We start from the raw sequence: 19,978 nt of genomic DNA on the forward strand, positions 1-19,978 counted from the left end.
AAAGTTGCATAAAAGCACAGTTGGATGCTTTGTGCATGGGATGTAATTTTAAAACACTGAGCAACTGTCAGAACCAATAAGGTTAGCTATCTGAAAATTCCAAATGAAACAGAAGTTGCTAGTGTTGTCCTCCATTTTATAAATTAATTTATCTTTGCTATAAACTTTGATGAACTTGTCTATGTACATGTTTTCCACCCAGTAAGAATGTAAGCAATTCAAGGGCAGGGACTGTTTCATTTTTGTCTTTGCATTCTAAGCATCTAGTATAGTGCCTCACATCTAGTAGATGCTTAATAAATGTTGAATTAAACCAAAGGGCACCCAAGATTCCTTGAAAAGTATGATGACATCTAATTCTCTTCAATTATTCTAAAGTTATTAATATCAAGATAACCACATATTTGAAATGAACCAGGATTTCCCTTTAGATAACAGAATTCTCCAGATGCCCTTGTTTGCCCACAATTCTACAGGGATCAATAAATCTGTGATCACTACAAAGAGATCTGCCTACTAATTTATTCAAGGAAACACACACACGATGTATAGGCCATGACACATAATTGGATAGACTGTTCATTGAATTAACTTATGAATATATATCTTAGTTCTAGGATTTGTAATCTGGGATCCATGGATCCCTAAGAAGTCCATGGACAGATTTCAATGGATCCATGAAACTGGGTAGGAAAAAAATTTACACCTTTATTCCAACATAATTGGATTCTTTTTTACTAACACTTTTGATTTCAAACATGTAAAAACATAATTGTAAGAAGGAATCTATAGTTCTTACCATATTGCTGAAAGAGTCCATGAAACACAAAATAGATTAAGAAGTTTTGTCTCAGAGAGATACTTTAAATAGACAGTGAATTGTAGCCAGAATTGAATACAAGGAAAAGGGAGGGCAAAACATCCTTTCCGCCTCCAAGTTTTTCTCTAACACAGAAATCCAATACTTTAGCTCTATTTTCACAGAGTTTAAGAACTAAAAGTTACTTCAGTGGCGATTTATGATTATTACTATTAATAACAATAATAATAAAATGCATAATTATATTATATCATGTTTTTGTTTTCACTTGACTTTTACTTTCATTTAAACTGGCCAAAAGAGGGCAGAATGCACACGTGTAAAGAGTTTGATGCAGGGTTGCATTCAATTCAGCAGGGAGATAGAAATAGGAGAACTATTAGAGGGAAAAACAAGTTCAGGGAGGGATTAGTCATAAGCAAAGCAAACTCTAAGCTTGATGAGGTTGATAGTGAATATTAAAAGGAAAATAAAATGCAACAACTTGAAATAAACAGGGTACAAGGAGTAGAGAGAAGAGAATGTACAAAAGAATAGAATATCTATTACAATTATTATCAACTATTATGTTAAATATTACACATATATTTTGCCATCAGTTTTCTGTGACCATTGATAGTCATATATATATATATATATATATGTTATGCATACATAATAAATTTAAGCCTATTTATTTTATATATAATATTTAAGAGTAGTTAAAGTATATTCTATATCTTTATCATCATAATAATTTTAATTTAAAATTGTCATTAATGCATATAAATTATATGCATATAATATGCACATAAAATTAAAAATTAAAATGATTATATATTATAAATATTATAAGTTACTGTAACAAACAGTAATAAAACATGTGACTGAATTATGCTACAGTGTTATACACATATCTATATATGTGTGTATATGTATATACATATACACGTAAAAGTATTCATGGTTCTAGAAAACATGATTAACTTGGTATGAGCTGGGTTTGAGGAAGCCATTGTAGTGATTCTACATGGGTGCAAATTGTGAAATATAATATGTGTTTCCTCTCTTTTTCAAAAGAAAGTCAGCTTATTGCTATTGTCAGTAGTAGAAGTATGTCATATATTCTTTTTAAAAAATATTATGTTTTTTGGAAGAATAGCAAGTGCTCATGGGTAAGCCAAACTAAAGTAATAAAAATGACAATCTTATCTAAATTAATCTATTTACTCAGTGCCATACCAATAACAACATTCATTTGGGAGAGCAAAAGATCAAGAATTTTAAGGGAATTAATTAGGGAAAATGCCAATGAAGATAGCCTAGCTGTACCAGACCTGAAAATATATTATAAAATAGCAGCCATCAAAACCATTTGGTACTGGCTAAGAAATGGAGTAGTCAATCAGTGGAGTAGGTTAGGTTTACAAGATACAATTGTAAATGACTATAGTAATCTAGTGTTTGATAAACCCCAAAACTCCAGATTCTGGAATAAGAACTTACTACTTCATAAATAAGGAAAATTGGAAAATAGTATGGCAGAAACTAGACCTAATTATAATAGTCTCCTCTGGTTTTAAACTGACCTTATCACTTGCTATTAAAGTAATATCAAAATAGGTTCATGATTTAGAAAAAGGTTGATATTGTAAGCAAATTAGGAGAACAAGAGATGGTCTGTCTCTCAGATATGTAGAGAAAGAAGGAACTTATAGCTGGAGAAGAATTACACATGTTTAACCTATATTGAATTACTTGCTGTCTAGTGGAGATAGTTGGTGGGGAAAGGGAGAGGCAAAAATTTGGAACACAAGATTTTGCAAGGATAACTGTTGGAAACTATCTTTGCATGTATTTTGAAAATAAAAAACTATTATAAAAATGTTATGTTAAAATTGGGTAATTTTAAGATGTACAAAATTAGAGGTCAGGTAAGAAAACATATAAGAAGGAACCATCATCCAAGGAAGAAAGGTTCTTAGTTTAGGAGCAAGTAATGAAGTCAGTTTAAAACCAGAGGAGACTATTATAACATTTAAAGGCTCAGGAGCCTAGAGGCAGGAGGATTTAAGTAGAAGATAATAGTCCTGCCTTCAAAGTAAAAAAGATGTAATTAATATCCTTTGACTCTTGGCCAAAAACAATAATATTCTGACCTTAGGCCTTTCTTTGGGAAGAGTTTGGCACAGTAACCAGGATCTGAAAAATAAAAAGATCCAAAACCAAGCAGGAAGGGAGAAAGATAAAAGATTAAAGGTAGATTTCAAGAGTTTTTAATTCAGGATCAGTGATTTTTTTTTAATATATGTATATGGTGTATATACATATACACATAAAAGGATATACCATGTCCATAGAATGAATGTCTTTTGTAAATCTTATGTTCTAAGATTTCAAAACTATGCTCTCGAAGAGCAGGTTTCCCTACCTTACTTTGAGCTCACCTAAAATGTCAAGTTTTACATGAACTCTATCATAGCCTCTCTTAATTTTAGTGCCTTCTTTTGTTAAATATTTTCCATTTATCCTGTATATAGCTAATTTATGTTGTGTATTTGTTTGCATTTTGACTCTCCTCACTAGACTATAAACTCCCTGAGGGGTGAGTCTGCCTTACACCCCAACCCCAATGGTACTTTTGTATTCTCAAAGCTTCGCTTAGTGCCTAGAACATAGTAGGAGATATTTCATAAATGTTTATTGATTTCATTGATTGGTTAAAAGTGATTCACAACACAAAAAAGGTTAAGAACTTTTGCTTTATACATAATATTTATATGACTAAATTTATGGATTATAAATTGTTGTGATCAGAATAGTTAATTTGTACTTGGGAGTTAGTATTTTTAACCTGGACTCTGACATAGAATTTTAAATTATTTATCAAAAGAGAAATGGTTACTGATCTTTTTTTTTTTCTCTTTCTCCTCTTCTGTTTTTTCTTTCTCTTTCCTTCCTTTTTCTTTTTCTTCCCTTCTCCTTTCATTTCCTTCTTTCCCCTCTCGTATCATTTCTCTTCTCCTTTTTTTCCTTACTTTCTCCTTTTTTTCCCTTTCCTTCCTTTTTCTCCCCCTTTCTCTTCTCTTTTTTCCCTAATTTTTCCATCTTATCCAGGATGAAAAAAAGATATTATATATGCCAAATCCTCATTCTGATCTTCATGGAAGTGTTTACATATTTCATTTTCATCCTGGGCCAGATTGGTTGTTGGTGTTGGACAATGAAAAGGATGGGGACATCAGACTGGGTTAGCCCAATGCAGTTCAGGACTCTGAAGTTCTAGAGATCTATCAATATCAGTCTCCCAAAGAGTAGGAATATGTGATCAACATGCCCATCTACTTTCTTTATTTAAAGTTTATTTATTTTTGTAAAATATAAGGAAATATAGATGAGCATATCATATGTTATATTCCCAAGTATCTCAATTATCCCTGTCTACCCTAAGCAAATACCTAAGGAGTACAGTTTTCAAGGATCCAACTATCTGAAGGATAGGGGAAGGATATGGAAGGAGTTATAATTTATTATTTCACCTTTCAAATGACAAATATATCAAAAACTATATTTAAGAATAATGTTGATAGAACAGTAGTAATGTGCTAGTCAGAATTAGACATTTTATTTTCATGAGGAAAATAAATTTGCTGTACAAACTAATCAATATTTACAGCCTTTATTCAAAATTATGTAAAATACAGTAATGCTGGCTCTGTGCCAGTAATTCCAGACTCTATGAGATGCCTTCCTATGCTAAGTCATATTCAATTGCTAGTGACAGTTGCCAGTGCTTCATTCTCTCCTAGTTTATGAGCTTCCCTACATAGATGGCAGTAATTACACTTTAATGTGAGGATGATTTCACTTCTTTATAACAGACAAAAGATATAACGTTTGATAATGGGGATGGATCTGATGAATTCAACTTTGCAGAAAGAACTGATTTTAAAAAAGTCTGTTCTCCTCAAAGTATAAATAGTCATGAATGCTTACAAGAGGGATTGGACAACAGAAAAGATTTCCTAAGAGTTAGAGGTGAGCAGTGTTTAGATTTAGAATTCCGTTTTAATACTGGACTGACTATTGAGCTCTGTAATATCCTGTTCAGAGCAAGTAAAAACAATTCCGGATGTTTCAGAAAGATTATGAACATCAGTTTGGGGCTTCCTTTTGAGCAATGAAAAAATACTGGGTATAATTCAGCGGAGAGAAAGGAGAAGGAAAAAAATCTACTCAGGAAAATAAGGTTATTTCACTAGTAACAAATTCATTATGAAGTCACATGCTAGAGAATATAATGGGAAAAACAGAAAATGAAACAATCTAGTGAATTAAGCTAAGTGATTTTTAAAAAATTCTAAGTATCACTGTTCATTTACTATATACATATATAAATGTCTGTATATATACACAAACATGAATGTATGTGTGTATATATGTAAGTGTATGTACATATACATACACACATATGCATTTTTGTAGCAGTCAGTCATCACTACCCACTTGAAAAGCATTTCTGAGTGGTTTCCTAATAAAATCCAGAGATGATAGTGGAAAGGGCAGGAGATTTTGGAATGAGAGGACCACACTTTAAATTTATTCTCTGCTGCATCTTACCTATGTAAATATAGGACCATGGGAAAAACACTAGGTTTAGATCCAGAGCATCAGGTTCAAATCAATTATAGGTTTATATTTGGAAGAGATTATGGAGGGGGCTCTATATTAGCCCAATACCTTTTTCATACAGATGAGGAAACTGAATAAGAATCAGAAATACAAAGTGACTTCAATCTCTCCCTGTCTACTAGCTGCTTCCCAACTATAAATATGTCCATTTCTCCCTTTCAAAAAATCCTCACTGATCCAATTATCCTATATTTCTCCTTTCTTTTGTGGCTAACCTCTACAATAAGTGTACCCACTTCTTTTTCTCTTATTTTCTTCTTACTTTCTACAATGTGACTTCTAACCCCATCATGCAACTGAAATTCCTCTCCAAAATTATCTCTAATCTCTTAATTTCCAAAAATATTGGCTTGCTTTCATTTTTCATCCTTCTTGATGTCAATATAGCTTCTCTTTGATATTCTTTTTCAGGCTTTTGGACATCACTTTTTTTTCTGGTTCTCCTCCTACCTATTTAAGTGCTCCTACTCAGTCTCCTTTGCTGAATCTTCATTCAGCTCAATCCTGTTAACTAGGGGTTTTCCTGGGCTTTCTTTTCAACTCCCTCCACACTATTTCATTTGGTGATCTCATCAGCTTCCATGACTCAACTATCATTTCTATGCTGATGATTCTCAAATCAATTTATATAGCCATAACCTCTCTTCTCTCTTCTATAACTTCTTATTAGACATCTTGAACTACATGTCTTATAGCTGAGATGTCTACTGAATGCATCCAGAACCGAGGTCATTATCCCCCAATCCTCAATCCTTCCCCCTCCCAAACTTCCCTATTACTGTTCAGATTCTATGATATTCCTAGTCTCCCAGGCTCATAGCTTAAATATCAGTCTTAAATCCTCATTTTCTCTCACCCCCAATAACCAATGTGTTGCCAAGATCTGCTGATTTTATCTTTATAATAAAACATTTACAAGATATGTCCTTTTTCTCTCTCTGATAATCCTCTCATCCTAATGTAAATCCTCATCACTTAAATCTAGTCTACCTCAAAAGTCTATTGGTTGGTCTCACTATCACAAATTTTTCTCCACTCCAGTCCATCCTTTTTTAATCTGTTAAAGTGATCTTCCCAAAGTGCAGATCTGGCTATGTTCCCTTCCACCCTCAATAAACAAACTCCAGTGGCTCTCAGACATCAAAGATCAAATTCATGTCCTCTGTTTGGCATTCAAAACCCTTCCCTACCTGCCTCTCATACTTCTCAGGCTTCTTATCTCTTACTATACCCCTCTCCTATATACCCTTCAATTTACTAAAACTAGGCTCCTTGCCATCCCTCAAACAAAATACAGTCACCTTTTGACAGCTGCGACTTTCACATTCACTGTTTTGGCCTATATCTGTAAGTTGGCCATTAATATTAAATGGGAATTTTTGGAGATTTGCAACACACTATGGAAAACTGAATAGCACATGATTATGTAAAGAGAACTAAAAATATGGAGTAAGCCACAAATGCCCAAATGCTACATATCATTAAATTATCTTATAATTTACTTCCATAAATATATATACATAAATTTATTATAGTTTTTATTTCTATTTTTATTTAAAAAGTTACAACACTATAAAAATTTCAAATTTTATAAGAAGTTTAAATTCAAAATTTCTAAAGAACTATCAGCTACACATTCTTTTTGGCAACACCTCCACTTTGTTTCGCTACTCCAGACTCAGTCACATGATTTTTTTCCCTATAATGATTATTGTATCTGGTGTTTTTTGTACAAAAAGGAAATCTGTGGAGCAATAACTGAGAAGACACTGCAGACTGTGCAAGATACTAAACTGTCTTTTATGAGAAACTGCAAGTTTTATATAGGATGGCATGTTGTTTTACTTGTTTTTTGTGTTGAATACATATATAATCAGAATGATTAAAAATAAAGGTTTGGGGTAGAGTCATTAAGTTATTCATGGCTTTAAACATTCTTGAAAATGTCCCAACCCCTGGGAACGTTGAGGGATGACTATACTTCATATTTCTCTTCTCCTGGCATATTCACTGGTTGTCTCCTATGATTGGAATGCTCTCCTTCCTCCTCTTTAACTCCTGGTTTTCCTCGTTTCCTTCAAATCCCAGCTAAAATCCTACTTATATAGTCATAAAAAAGAGAGATACTGGTAAAAAAAAAACAGGCAACTTTTCTCAATTCTACTTCATTTTAGAACATTTCCTTTGTTGATTATCTCCAATTTATTCTGTATGGTGTTTGTACATATTTGTTTTCAGTTCATTTTTGCCATTAGATTGTGAGTTCCTTGAAGTTAGGAATTGTCTTTCACCTTTCTTTGAATCCCTTGTATCTAGCACAGTACCTGGCACAAAGTAGGTGCTTAATAAATGTTTGCTGACTGACCAACTTGCCCAATATCATGAAAATGTTGAATGTCAAATGCATGATTTGAATTCAAGTCTTCTGATTATACAGTCAATGCTTTTTTGACCACACTAAAGCTTTTTTAATTTTACTACTCACAACTCCTTTTTGCCCAAGAAATTTTTATGTAACTCCACGTTATATAGGTATATGAAATACTTATACAAATCAAGAATTTGCTGATAACAAATCATAATTTTTGACCCCCATATTCAATTACACAATCCCATATCAGATCATGAATTAGAGTTTAAAAAGCTTTGGACAATACTTCATTTATAAAATAAGGACTGGGTAAATTGGATGACTTCTAACATCCTTCTGAATCTGTGCTCTTACGTTGTATCTTTGATCTGGGTCTTGGCTTCTTAAAATAAATGGATCATATTAAAAATATCTGAAATACCTTCTAATTCTACAGACAATATTAGAATTAATTTAAAAAAAGTCAACTGTTTCAGGCATGAAACATACTAAATGTTGGAAGTTTGAATCCTATCCCTTCCAAAATTGGTAAAGGGATAAAATTTTAACTTCAGAAATCTCTTGGCAGTATAACGGGGGACATTGGTCAAGAAGTAGAAATACAATATTAAAGTGAGTGGGGGAACAGACCAAAAAGGTTATGGCTTACTAAAGATTAAAATATTGTGAGAATTATCAAAATACAACACAGAGACACAATGTGAGCACATGCTGTTGGAAAAAATAGCATCAATAGATGCCCAACACAAGATTGCCATGAGCTTTCAATTTGTAAAACAAAAATAAAAACAAACAAAAAACAACCTTCCATATCTTCAGAGCAATAAAGTGAAGCATAATAAAATGAAGTATGTATATATCTCATAAATATATGTATATACATATATAGGTATGCCTTTGTGTGTACTTAGCATCACGAGAGATAATTATATAAACACTACCAAAAAGTGTTAGAATTCTAACATTCTTTATCTTTTCTTTCCTGATAAAAACATTCTCACATTCTCACTTTATTCATCATAGAAACTTCTGATTATATTGAGATTATCTTCACACTGGGTTTTTTCCCTTTAAAGATCTCATATCAATAATCTGTGAAAAAGAAACTTGAAGGTGAAAATACCAGGATTTTATGCTTTATACCCTCAAATTGATGGCTCCTTATGCTCTGCAATTGATAAAATATGAGAAGCAAACCCAGCCAAGTGGATAATGGAAGCAATGGTGTGAAGAAAACAGTTGCAGTTGGGGAATATGGCCTGCACTCCCGCTAAGCAAGTTCTGAGCAACCTGAATTTCAAACAACAAAGCCTAGTTCTAATCTGCTTTTCACAAGAGCAAGAAAGATTATTTTTATAAATAGTACATTCTATTACTTTCTTTTTATACTTTCTCCTTTTTGCAGTTTAATCACTGAAATGTATATCAAAGTTTCTCATTAATAGGACCACTAATAAGCTCCAGTACAGGTTTTTTTTTTACCAGTATATCTCTTTTTTATGACTACATGCACTGTTTAAGGAGTTTAAGGACTTCAGTATAAGTGTGTATATATAGATTTAAAAATACAAATTCCAAGACTGTGTTTCTTAGGCCTTGGCAACTAGAACTTCATTATGGGTATATGTATCAACTTAGAAGCACAAATTCCAAGACTGTGTTTCTTAGTCTATGGCAACTAGGTCATGAAAAGGTTTAAAAACTTTGCTGTCTTTTTTGCTGGATCTTTATCTTTTAAAAAATTATTATAGGTAGATAATTAAGCCAGGTTTTGTCCTTGGTTTACTTTTCTTCTCTCTTTACAATGCCTCCCTTGGCAATCTAATTTACTTCTGTAGCTTCAACCACCATCTTTAGAGAGAGAGATTTATCCCAAATCACAATTCTAGCCTTGAAATTTTTTCTGAACTTCAGATTCATATCTCTGATCACCCATAGGCCATCTCTACTTGGATATCCCAGTGAATCTTCAAACTCAATAAAATCAAACTTTCAGTCACAAAATCTGAGACTCGCACTCTTCCCAGATATTCATCTGTGGTATCACCATTTATCTGGTCTCCCATGTTCAAAATCTTGGGGTTGTTTTTCCCTACTTTTCTATCTTTCACATAGTTTTGAATCAGTTATGAAGTCTTGTCTATTTTACCCTCCCCACATCTCTCACATCTGTTCTCTTCTAGTTCTATTCTACTAACCTAGAAAAGGTCCTACAATATGATTTCCTTGGGAGCATGAGTTTTTTATATTGGGTAATTATACTCCCAACATCTAGCACAAGACATGGTACAAAGTAGAAGCTTAATAAATAATTACTGATTGATTGTTACTGCTCATTAGCATAGCCTCCTAATAGGCCTTAAGATTTTCATTCTCCCCACTTCCAAATCCAACCTTCAGACAATTACCGGAATAATTTTTCTTTTATGCAGCTGGAGATGTCAGTCTTCTGTTCAACAATCCTCAACAGCATCATACTGCCTATCGAATAGGCAGTATGGAGAAGAGCTTTTTGATTAGCTTCAAATCATGACTGTCCTACTTACTGCCTCTCTGAGCCTTAGTTTCCTCACACATTTAGTGTTGGATGCATAATTTGAACCAATGTGTTCTGATTATACAGCCATTATTACTCTTTTGTCTGTGCTATGCTATTTTTACCTTTGTGATTTGGGTAATCCATTTATAAAATAAGGAGTGGATAGATTAGATGACTTTGAAGGTCCCTCTAACACTATATTCTTATGGTTCTTGGTTACATTGCTTAGCAAAAGGAGAGATTTGGAATAGGTGTTCTCCAAAGACCCTTTTTTACTGAAAGACTCTTCTCTCCTATTCCAGTCATTCAAAATTTTAAATTTCTTTGTGTGGCATCCAATACCTTCTACCATACACTACCATTCTATTTTTCCAGCTTTATTCCATATTATCTCCACACACACACACACTCATACACCAATATACAGCCAAATTAGATTACTATTTGTCATATAATTTTTCTGCCTCTATCCCTTTATTCAAGCTGTGCCTCTAATATAATCCTAAAATTCTCTTTGTCTAAGTTCCTATCTGTTCTTTAAAATCCAACTCAAATCCCATAACAATTTCACCAGCCCTCTCCCTCCTGCCAAACAAAATCTTCTACTTCAAATTTCATATAACATTTAGTTGTTATATAACATGTCAGTGATTATTCTCTTAGTTGGTATTTTTCCCTCTTATTAAACATTAAGCTCCATGAGGATAGGAATCTACCTCATCTAAACTATATATCTTCTCCTAGTGCTTAGTACAATATACTATACATTCAGTTCATTCTTAAATGATTGTTGACTAAATGAATGAAAACCTTCACTCTGACTTTTAGTAAAGTGATTGTCTTAGTTTCAGCCAGCTAACTGACAATTTTCTTTCCTTTAAAAAATTTTCTTTCTCTAACAGCATTTATGATAGTGTGAGGTAAGAAGCAGGAAGAGGTTTCACAGAGGAAAGAGCAGGAGGGATAAAAGTCACTCTAGCTATTCTATTACTCTTTTCCTTCCATTCAATTCAACTCTAACCATCTCATGACACCTTTCACTCTACTCTATTATATCTTCTATCCCCTTTAGATACTACCTTTTAATACATTTTCCCCTTCTTTCATTTTCCCCAACCTTATCACAAGTTTGCTGTGATACAAATTAAAGATGCTATAGAATTATCAAGTAGTGAAACTCTTCTCCAAATTCTGGAAAAATCATCTCGTTTCCTACCTTTCCTCTCCACAATCATAGTTATTTCTTATAATTTACTTGTCAGGATTATATCTGAGGAAAGCACTTTTACAGGGAGAAATGGCATCTATGATTTTGATTCTCAATACATAGCATCTTATTCTAAGTAGATTAAAAAAAAAGGTAGGCCTTAGGAAAGAAGAAAAAGAATTATGGTATGTCACTGTTGAAAAATAAGTAGAGAATGGTGTTCATAGCATGAAGTCTTTCTGCCTGATGTTAAAATATAGATGCCAGAGAAGAACCATTACATTTGCAGAAGTTACATGAAAACTAGACTCTTTCAATTGCATACTACCATTTACTATCATCCTGCCTGAGGCTGCCATTCTGAAGCAGCAAATGATCATTTATCTCTTTTAGCCAAAAGGGTTCTTCCTATAGACTCTAATGAGTTACAAATGCTCAATCACCTTTGCTTTTTATCATACAGTAGTCATACAGATAGGCCTTTACCTATGTGCCTAGGGACTTAGAGAATGTAGTGTTTCACTTAAAATAAAGGCAATATATTCTGGCCCTCTTGTCTATTTTAATTTCTGTAATTATGGGGGAATCATTAAATAGAGTCCATTTCAAGAATATGTTCACCTTAGTGATATGTAACAGAAGGAGAAAAGTCAGAGGGGGGAAGTAGAGCTGCAAGTCAATTCACTTTTTGGCAGAAATAATGATTTATTTCTAAATATTTTTTTCAAAATGGTTGAAATAAAATGTAAGCTTCTTTTTTGAGGGCTTTATACATAAAAAGATCAAGCAATCAATGAAAAGGCATTTACTTTCTCTACAAGTCCCCTCCTTTAAGCTATATCACTGGAATTACTCCTAGGGTATTGGAATAACATGTTGCTATTAACTACAACTGAGTAAGGAATAAAATATAAAATGCTTTATTTTATATACAAGTTCCTTCATAATTCAGCCCCTTTCAACTTTGTCAGTATGTTTACACATAATTCCCCAACATTTTGATCCAGTGACACTGGATCCATGAACTGTTCCATGAACAAGACTCTCTATCTCTACAGTTTGGACATTTTTTATGGGTATATCTCCAATGCCTGGAATGCTGTCCCTTCTTCATCTTTCATTACTGACTTCCTTGGTTTCCTTTCAGATTCTACTAAAATCTCATTTTTTTCTGTAAGCCTTCCCCAATTCCTTTTAATTTCAGTAACTTTCCTCTATTAATTATTTCATTTTTATCCTTATTTTATATGTGTATATATATTTGCATATTTTGTATATATATTTTTTATTGTCTATATTTGCTTGCTTTCTCCTCAACACTTGGCACAGTATACAGTGCATAGCAGGTATTTAAAAATATCTAATGATTGACTGGTTGAGAATAAAATTCAAAACTATTAGGGCAAACCAGGGCTTTTACAGAGAGCACTGAAATATTAAATATGCGGACAATGCATTTTCAACAACCTAATCAACTGAATTATCATCTATGTGATAATTGCTAATAAGTTAAAATAGAAAGTTAGTAGATGCCCTTTGCTTTCTCCCAGTCCAGATAAATATATTTGTGAGAGAATTTGTCATGTCACTCATTGCTAATTATATTTCTGATTAAAAAAAACTTTCATTTTCAACTATTATAAATCCTAATAGCATCCCAGAAATTAGTTCAAGTTTTAGGAGAATAAAAAACTAGATGTAACTATTGAATTATTGGAAGTCTTACATGTTTTGAAAAATTTGAATTTTTACCCAGTTTCCATCACCATTAAATGTGCATATCCCTTACCTTTCAGAACCAGAAGATGACCTTGGATTATGAAAATGAGAGGAGTTCAGGTCCAAGCTGTAGCTTCTTCCACTCTCAGTTTTCAGAGTTATGATTTCTCCTCGGGTTGCTGATCTGAACTTGCTAAGTAGAAATCTATAATAGATTTTTTAAAATTAGAAACAGATAAAATAAGGAAAAGATTTTTAAAACAAGAATCTCAAATTCTTTCTTTTTCATTTTAAATGTTTCCATATTTGTCATGTTGTGAAAGAAAAATCAGAACAAAAGATAGAAAACATGAGAAAGAAAAAGCAAACAATAATAAAAAAAAGGCAAAAATACTATGCTTAAATCTGTATCACTCTCCACAGTTTTCCCTCTGGATGTGGATGCATTTTCTATCCCAAGTCTATTGGAATTGTATTGGATCACCACATTGCTAAGACTAGAGCTAAGTCTATCATAACTGATCATCATATAATGTTGTTGTTACTGTGTATAATGTTCTTGTTTTGCTCACTTTATTCAACATCAGTTCATGTAAGTCTTTCCAGGCTTTTCTGAATTTAGCTTTCTCATCATTTCTTATAGATCAATAATATCCCATTATATTCATATATCATAATTTATTCAGCCATTCTCCAATTGATAGGCATCCATTCAATTTTTGTACATGTGGATCCTTTTTTTCTCTTTTATTATCTCTTTGGGATCAAACGGCAACATTGCTTGATCAAAGTGTATGCATTGGACATAGTTATAAGTTGCTCATCAGAATGCTAAATCAGTTCACAACTCCACCAACAATGCATTAGTGTCCCAGCAAAAATTATTTTAAAGGAAAACATTTTCCAAACTTCTTTGCAGTAATACTAAAGTAACAATTCTGGGAGGAAGGGGATAGAACCCATTTTTTAAAACAAAGTTTGGCTTCTATAGAAGGACAAAGAAAGGGCTAAAAGGAATTCTGATCTCCTCAATGTGGATAGCAACTGATGAGGAAGGAAAAAGAAGTAGTGGTCTTTTCAGTGTTGGAGGTGGGCTAGAGCTAGGTCTGAGAAGAATGCTCATCATATCAAATTGTTAGGAGTGAGATATTGGAATAAAGTAGATACTAACAGTTTGGGTGCAGGGAGCAACCAGCATAAAATCACCCTCAAAACAACTTTGTAATTCATGGCATGAAAATGCAAGAAGCAACTGAGATAAATTCGAGTAAGAAGAAAAATTAGTTGTTATAGCTTTCTATTTTAATTAGTTGTGCTTGATAGATTTTAAGAATCATTTGTTTTTTAGATAGCAAAGGAATGTTTCTGTTAAAATTTTGTACCCTCTAAATCTTGGTTCCCTGGGAAAATCCCATTATTTCTCTTCTCTACCAATCTTGTACCATACTCTATAGTTCTGAGTTCTATAAAGACCTATATAAAATAATATTACTTCTTACTTACAATATCATTACAATATACAAGACCATAAATATTAATAATGGACTTTTATTTTCTATCAGTTTGAAATTATATCAGAAGTAGGTAGTATTGTTGTTGCTGCTGCTTGTCCTTTGTTCTTGAAAAAGACCATGACATCAGGGAGCTGATGACATGACATAAAAGTGAATTGAATTTAAATGAGGGAGGGCTGTGCGACATTACATGCCTCACTTTCTTCTCCAGAGCCATCTGGGTTCTGTGGCCAGATAGTATTCAAGTAGAAATAATAAACAAGTATTCTTTGTAAGCACTTTGAGATTAGGGTAAATGTTTTCTCTATCTAAATACCTCTTGTACTGTTTAAGAAATGCTTAAAAAACTGAATTAAATAAACAATCTGAGAAGGAGTAGGGAGCTGATATCCAGACAATATAGCTGAACCAGAATGATGGTTTCCTATGTTTTTATATTATTGGGTTTTTTGGTTTGTTTCTGGAAGCTTCTTTTGAATGGAATCTGGCCCTTGGTTGCTATACCTTAACTAAAACTGGGCTTGGAGTATGAATCCTCTGACTGAAAGAAGAAACTAGGAAATGGCCCATAGGATAGCTGAGTAGTTACAACTAGAATAACTTTTTCCCCCTTCCTTTATTCTCCTCTTTTTTTAAAAATTACTAAAGCTTTTTATTGTCAAAACATATGCATAGATAATTTTCAATACCCTTGCAAAACCTTGTATTCCATTTTTTCCCTCCCTTTCTTCCATCTGCACCCCTAGATGGCAAGTAATGCAATATATGCTAAAAATGTGCAATTGTTCTATACATATTTCCACAATTATCATGCTTCATTAAAAAAAATCAGATCAAAAAGGAAAAAAATAAGAAAGAAAACAAAATGCAAGCAGATTGCAAAAAAAAAGACTGAAAAAATTATGCTGTGATCCACACTCAGTCACTAAGATTCTCTCTCTGGGTGCAAATGACTCTCTTTATCACAAGGCCATTGGAACTGGCCTGAAATATCTCATTATTGAAAGAGTCATGTCCATCAGAATTGATCATTATATAATGTTGTTATTGCCATATACAATGACCTCCTGGTTCTTCTCACTTCACTTAGCTTCAGTTTATGTAAGTTTCTCAAGGCCTCTCTGAAATCATCCTGCTGATTGTTTCTTATAGAAAAATAATATTCCATAGCATTTATATACCATAACTTATTTAGCCATTCTCCAAATGATGGGCATCTACTCAGTTTCCAGTTTTTTGCCATTATAAAAAGGGCTACCATAAACATTTTTGCACATGTGGGTTCCTTTCCCTCCTTTGTGATCTCTTTGGGATACAGGCACAGTAGAAACACTGTTGGATCAAAGGGTATGCACAGTTTGATAGCTTTTTGGGCATAGTTCCAAATTGCTCTCCAGAATGGTTGAATTAGTTCACAACTTCACCAACAATGTATTAGTTTCCCAATTTTCCCACATCCCCTCCAAAATTCCTTATTATCTTTTTCTGTCATATTAGCCAATCTGAAAGTTGTGTACTGGTACTTCAGAGTTGTCTTATTTTGCATTTCTCTGATCAATAGTGATTTAGAGCACCTTTTCATATGTTTAGAAATGGTTTCAATTTCTTCAACTGAAAATTGTCTATTTGTATCCTTTGACTATTTATCCATTGGAGAATGGCTTCAATTTTTATAAATCTGAATCAATTCTCCATATGTTTTAAAAATGAAGCCTTTATTACCCTTGAATGTAAAAATTGTTCTCCAGTGTATTGCTTCCATTCTATTCTTGTCTGCATTGGTTTTGTTTGTACAAAAACTTAACTTAATATAATCAAAATTAACTATTTTGTTTTCCAGATGAACTTTGTAATTATATTTTCTAGCTCTGTAAAATAATGTCTTGGGAGTTTGATTTATATGGCACTAAATAAGTAAATTAACTTAGATAGTGTTGTCATTTTTATTATATTTGTATGGTCTACCCTTGAGTACTTGATATTTTCCCAATTGATTAGATTTGACTTTATTTGTGTGGAAAGTGTTTTGTAATTGTGTTCATATAGTTCCTGACTTTGCCTTGGCAGGCAGACTCCCAAATACTTTATATCATCTACAGCTATTTTAAATAGAATTTATCTTTGTATTTCTTGCTGTTGAACTTTGTTGGTAATATATAAAGTGCTGCTGAATTTATTTTGTATTCTGCAATTTTGCTAAAGTTGTGAATTGTTTCTGGTAACTTTTTACTTGATTCTCTAAGAATTCTCTAAAAAAACCATCATATCATCTGCAAAGAGTGATAATTTGGTTTCTGTATTATTTACTCTAATTCCTTTAATCTCTTTTCCTTCTCTTATTGCCAAAGCTACCATTTCTCATACAATATTGAATAATAATGGTGATAGTGGGCAACCTTGTTTCACTCCTGATCTTCTTGATAACATTTATAGTTTATCCCCATTACATATGATGCTTTTTGATGGTTCTAAATAGATGCTACTGATCATGTTAAGGAAAACTCCACTTATTCCTATACTCTCTTGTGTTTTTAATAGGAATGGATGTTGGGTTTTGTCAAATGCTTTTTCTGCATCTATTGAGATAATCATATGATTTTTGTTACTTTGGTCTTTGATATAGTAGATTATGGTATTGTTTTCCTAATATTGAACCAGCCTTGCATTACTGGTATATATCCTACTCGAGGATGGTACATTATCCTGGGGATGACTTTCCATAATTTGTTGCTAATATTTTATTCAAGATTTTTGCATCAATATTCATTAGGGAAATTGGTCTATAATTTTCTTTCTCTGTTTTGACCCTGGTTTAGGAATCAGCACCATGTCCGTGCAATAAAAGAAATGTGGTAGGACCCCTTCTTTCCCCATTTTCTAAATAGTTTGCATAGTATTGGAATTAATGGTTCTTTAAATTTTTGGTAGAATTCGCATGTAAATCCATTTGGCCCTGGAGTTGATTAATAACTTGTTCAATTTATTTTTTTAAAATGGGAAAAATTTTTCTAAAATTTTAGGTAATTTATTTCCTTTTTGTTAATCTGGGCAATTTATATTTTTGTAAGCATTCATTTCACTTAGATTATCAGACTGATTGACATATAGTTGGGCAAAATTTCTCCTAATATTGCTCCAATTTTTTCTTTATTGGTGGAGAGTTCTCCCTTTTCCTTTTTGATACTAACAATTTGATTTCCCCCCCCCCCCTTTTCTAATCAAATTATCTAAAGATTTATATATTTGGTTGATTTTTTTCTTAAAACCAACTCTTAGTTTTGTTTATTAATTCAATAGTTTTATTACTTTCAATTTTAATAATCTCTTTTATTTTCAGAATTTCAAATTTGGTATTTAATTGTGGTTTTTTAATTTGTTCTTTTTCTAGCTTTTTTAGTTACATGCCCAATTCATTGATCTTTTCTTTCTCTTTTTCATCCAAGTAAGTATCTAGAGATATAAAACTTCCCCTAAGAACTGCCTTGGTTGTATCCTATAAATTTTGGTATGCTGTTTCATTATTGTCATTATTTTGGATGAAATTATCAATCCTGTCTAAGATTTCTTGTTTTATCAACTCATTCTTTAAAATTAGATTATTTAGTTTCCAATTGATTTTTGGTCTTTTATTGCATGTAATTTTTCTTGCATCATGATCTGAAAAAATGCATTTATTATTTCTGCTTTTCTATATTTGATTTTGAGGGGTTTATGCCCTAATACATGGTCAGTTTTTGTATAAGTTCCATGTACTAATAGAAAAAAAGTATATTCCTTTCTGACTCCATTCAATTTACTCCAAAGGTTTATCATACCTAACTTTTCTAGAATTTTATTTATCCCCTTAACTTTTTTCTTATTTTTTTTTTTTTTTTTTGTGATTCAATTTATCTAGTTCAGCAGAGCAAGGTTAAGATCCTCCACTAGTATAGTTTTGCCGTCTATTTTTTCTTGCAACTCTATTAACATCCTCTAGGAATTTTGATGCTTTACCTCTTGGGGTTTATATGGTTAGTATTGATATCACTTCATTAACTATGGTGCCCTTTAGCAACATGTAATTTCCTTTCTTATTTCTTCTAATTAGATCTGTTTTTACTTTTGCTTGATCTGAGGTCAGGATCACTATCCTTTTTTTTTTTTTTTTTTTTTTTTTTTTTACTTCAGCTGAAATATAATAGATTCTGCTCCAACCTTTTGCCTTTATTTTGTATATATCACTCTGCTTTAAATGTGTTTCTTGTAAACAGCATATTGTAGGATTCTGGTTTTTAATCCAGTCTGCTATCCACTTCCACTTTATGGGAGAGTTTATCCGATTCCCATTCACAATTAAAATTACTAACTCTGTATTTCTCACCATCTTGTTTTCCTCAAGTTATACTTTTTCCTTCATTTCCCCCTTTCTCTCTTATCCAGTATTTTGCTTCTGAGTACCACCTCCCTCAAACAGCACTCTCCTTTTATAGCTCTTCCCCTTTGTTATACTTTTCCTCTTCTACATCTGTTCTGCCTTCGGCTTCCTCTTTCCTTTCCCTTTCCTGTCCTACTTCCCTATAAGGTGAAACAACTTTCTCTGTGAAGCTAAATATGGCTCATATTCTCTCTTTGAGCCAAATATGAGATTAAGATACACATAGTGTTCATCCCCCCACTTTTTTCTCAAATTAATAGATCTTTTTCACTGCTTTATGAAATGTAATTTACCCCATTTTAAGTCCATCTTCCTCTTCTTCCAGTAGAATCACTTTTCTTGTAGTTTTTTTTTTATATCATCACAATACAAAGTATACCTGCATCCTCTAACTATATCCACAACAAAGATACAAATCTTAAGAGTTAAACATCTTTCTACATAGCAATGTAAACTTTTTAACTTTTAAAAGAAATTTTTTTCTTTCCTTTTTATCTTTTTATGCTTCTTTTGAGGTCTGTATTTGAAGATCAAATTTTCTGTTCAGCTCTGGTTTTTTCATCAGAAATGAATGAAATTCACCTCTTTAATTGAATGTCCATCTTTTCCCCTGAAAGATAATGCTTAATTTTGCGGGTTGTTGATTCTTGGCTGCAATCCAAGTTTTTTTTTTTTGCCTTTTGGCTGCAATCCAAGTTTTTTTTGCCTTTTGGAATATCAGAT

The 19,978-nt window shown here is 32.5% G+C and overlaps 1 protein-coding gene across 3 annotated transcripts in view; it reads right to left on the bottom strand.

Annotated features, from left to right (window-relative positions):
• SYTL5 (synaptotagmin like 5) overlaps positions 1-19,978 on the bottom strand; it is a 205,887-nt gene that overhangs the window by 46,594 nt on the left and 139,315 nt on the right. For all 3 annotated transcript variants that reach the window (XM_031959435.1, XM_023498919.2, XM_031959434.1), the window contains one exon: positions 13,398-13,532. In XM_031959435.1, the coding sequence (XP_031815295.1) occupies positions 13,398-13,532 (135 nt within the window). The remainder of the gene's footprint in view (positions 1-13,397; positions 13,533-19,978) is intronic.

This window comes from Sarcophilus harrisii, chromosome 3, assembly GCF_902635505.1.
Source record: "Sarcophilus harrisii chromosome 3, mSarHar1.11, whole genome shotgun sequence".
NCBI lineage: Eukaryota > Metazoa > Chordata > Mammalia > Dasyuromorphia > Dasyuridae > Sarcophilus > Sarcophilus harrisii.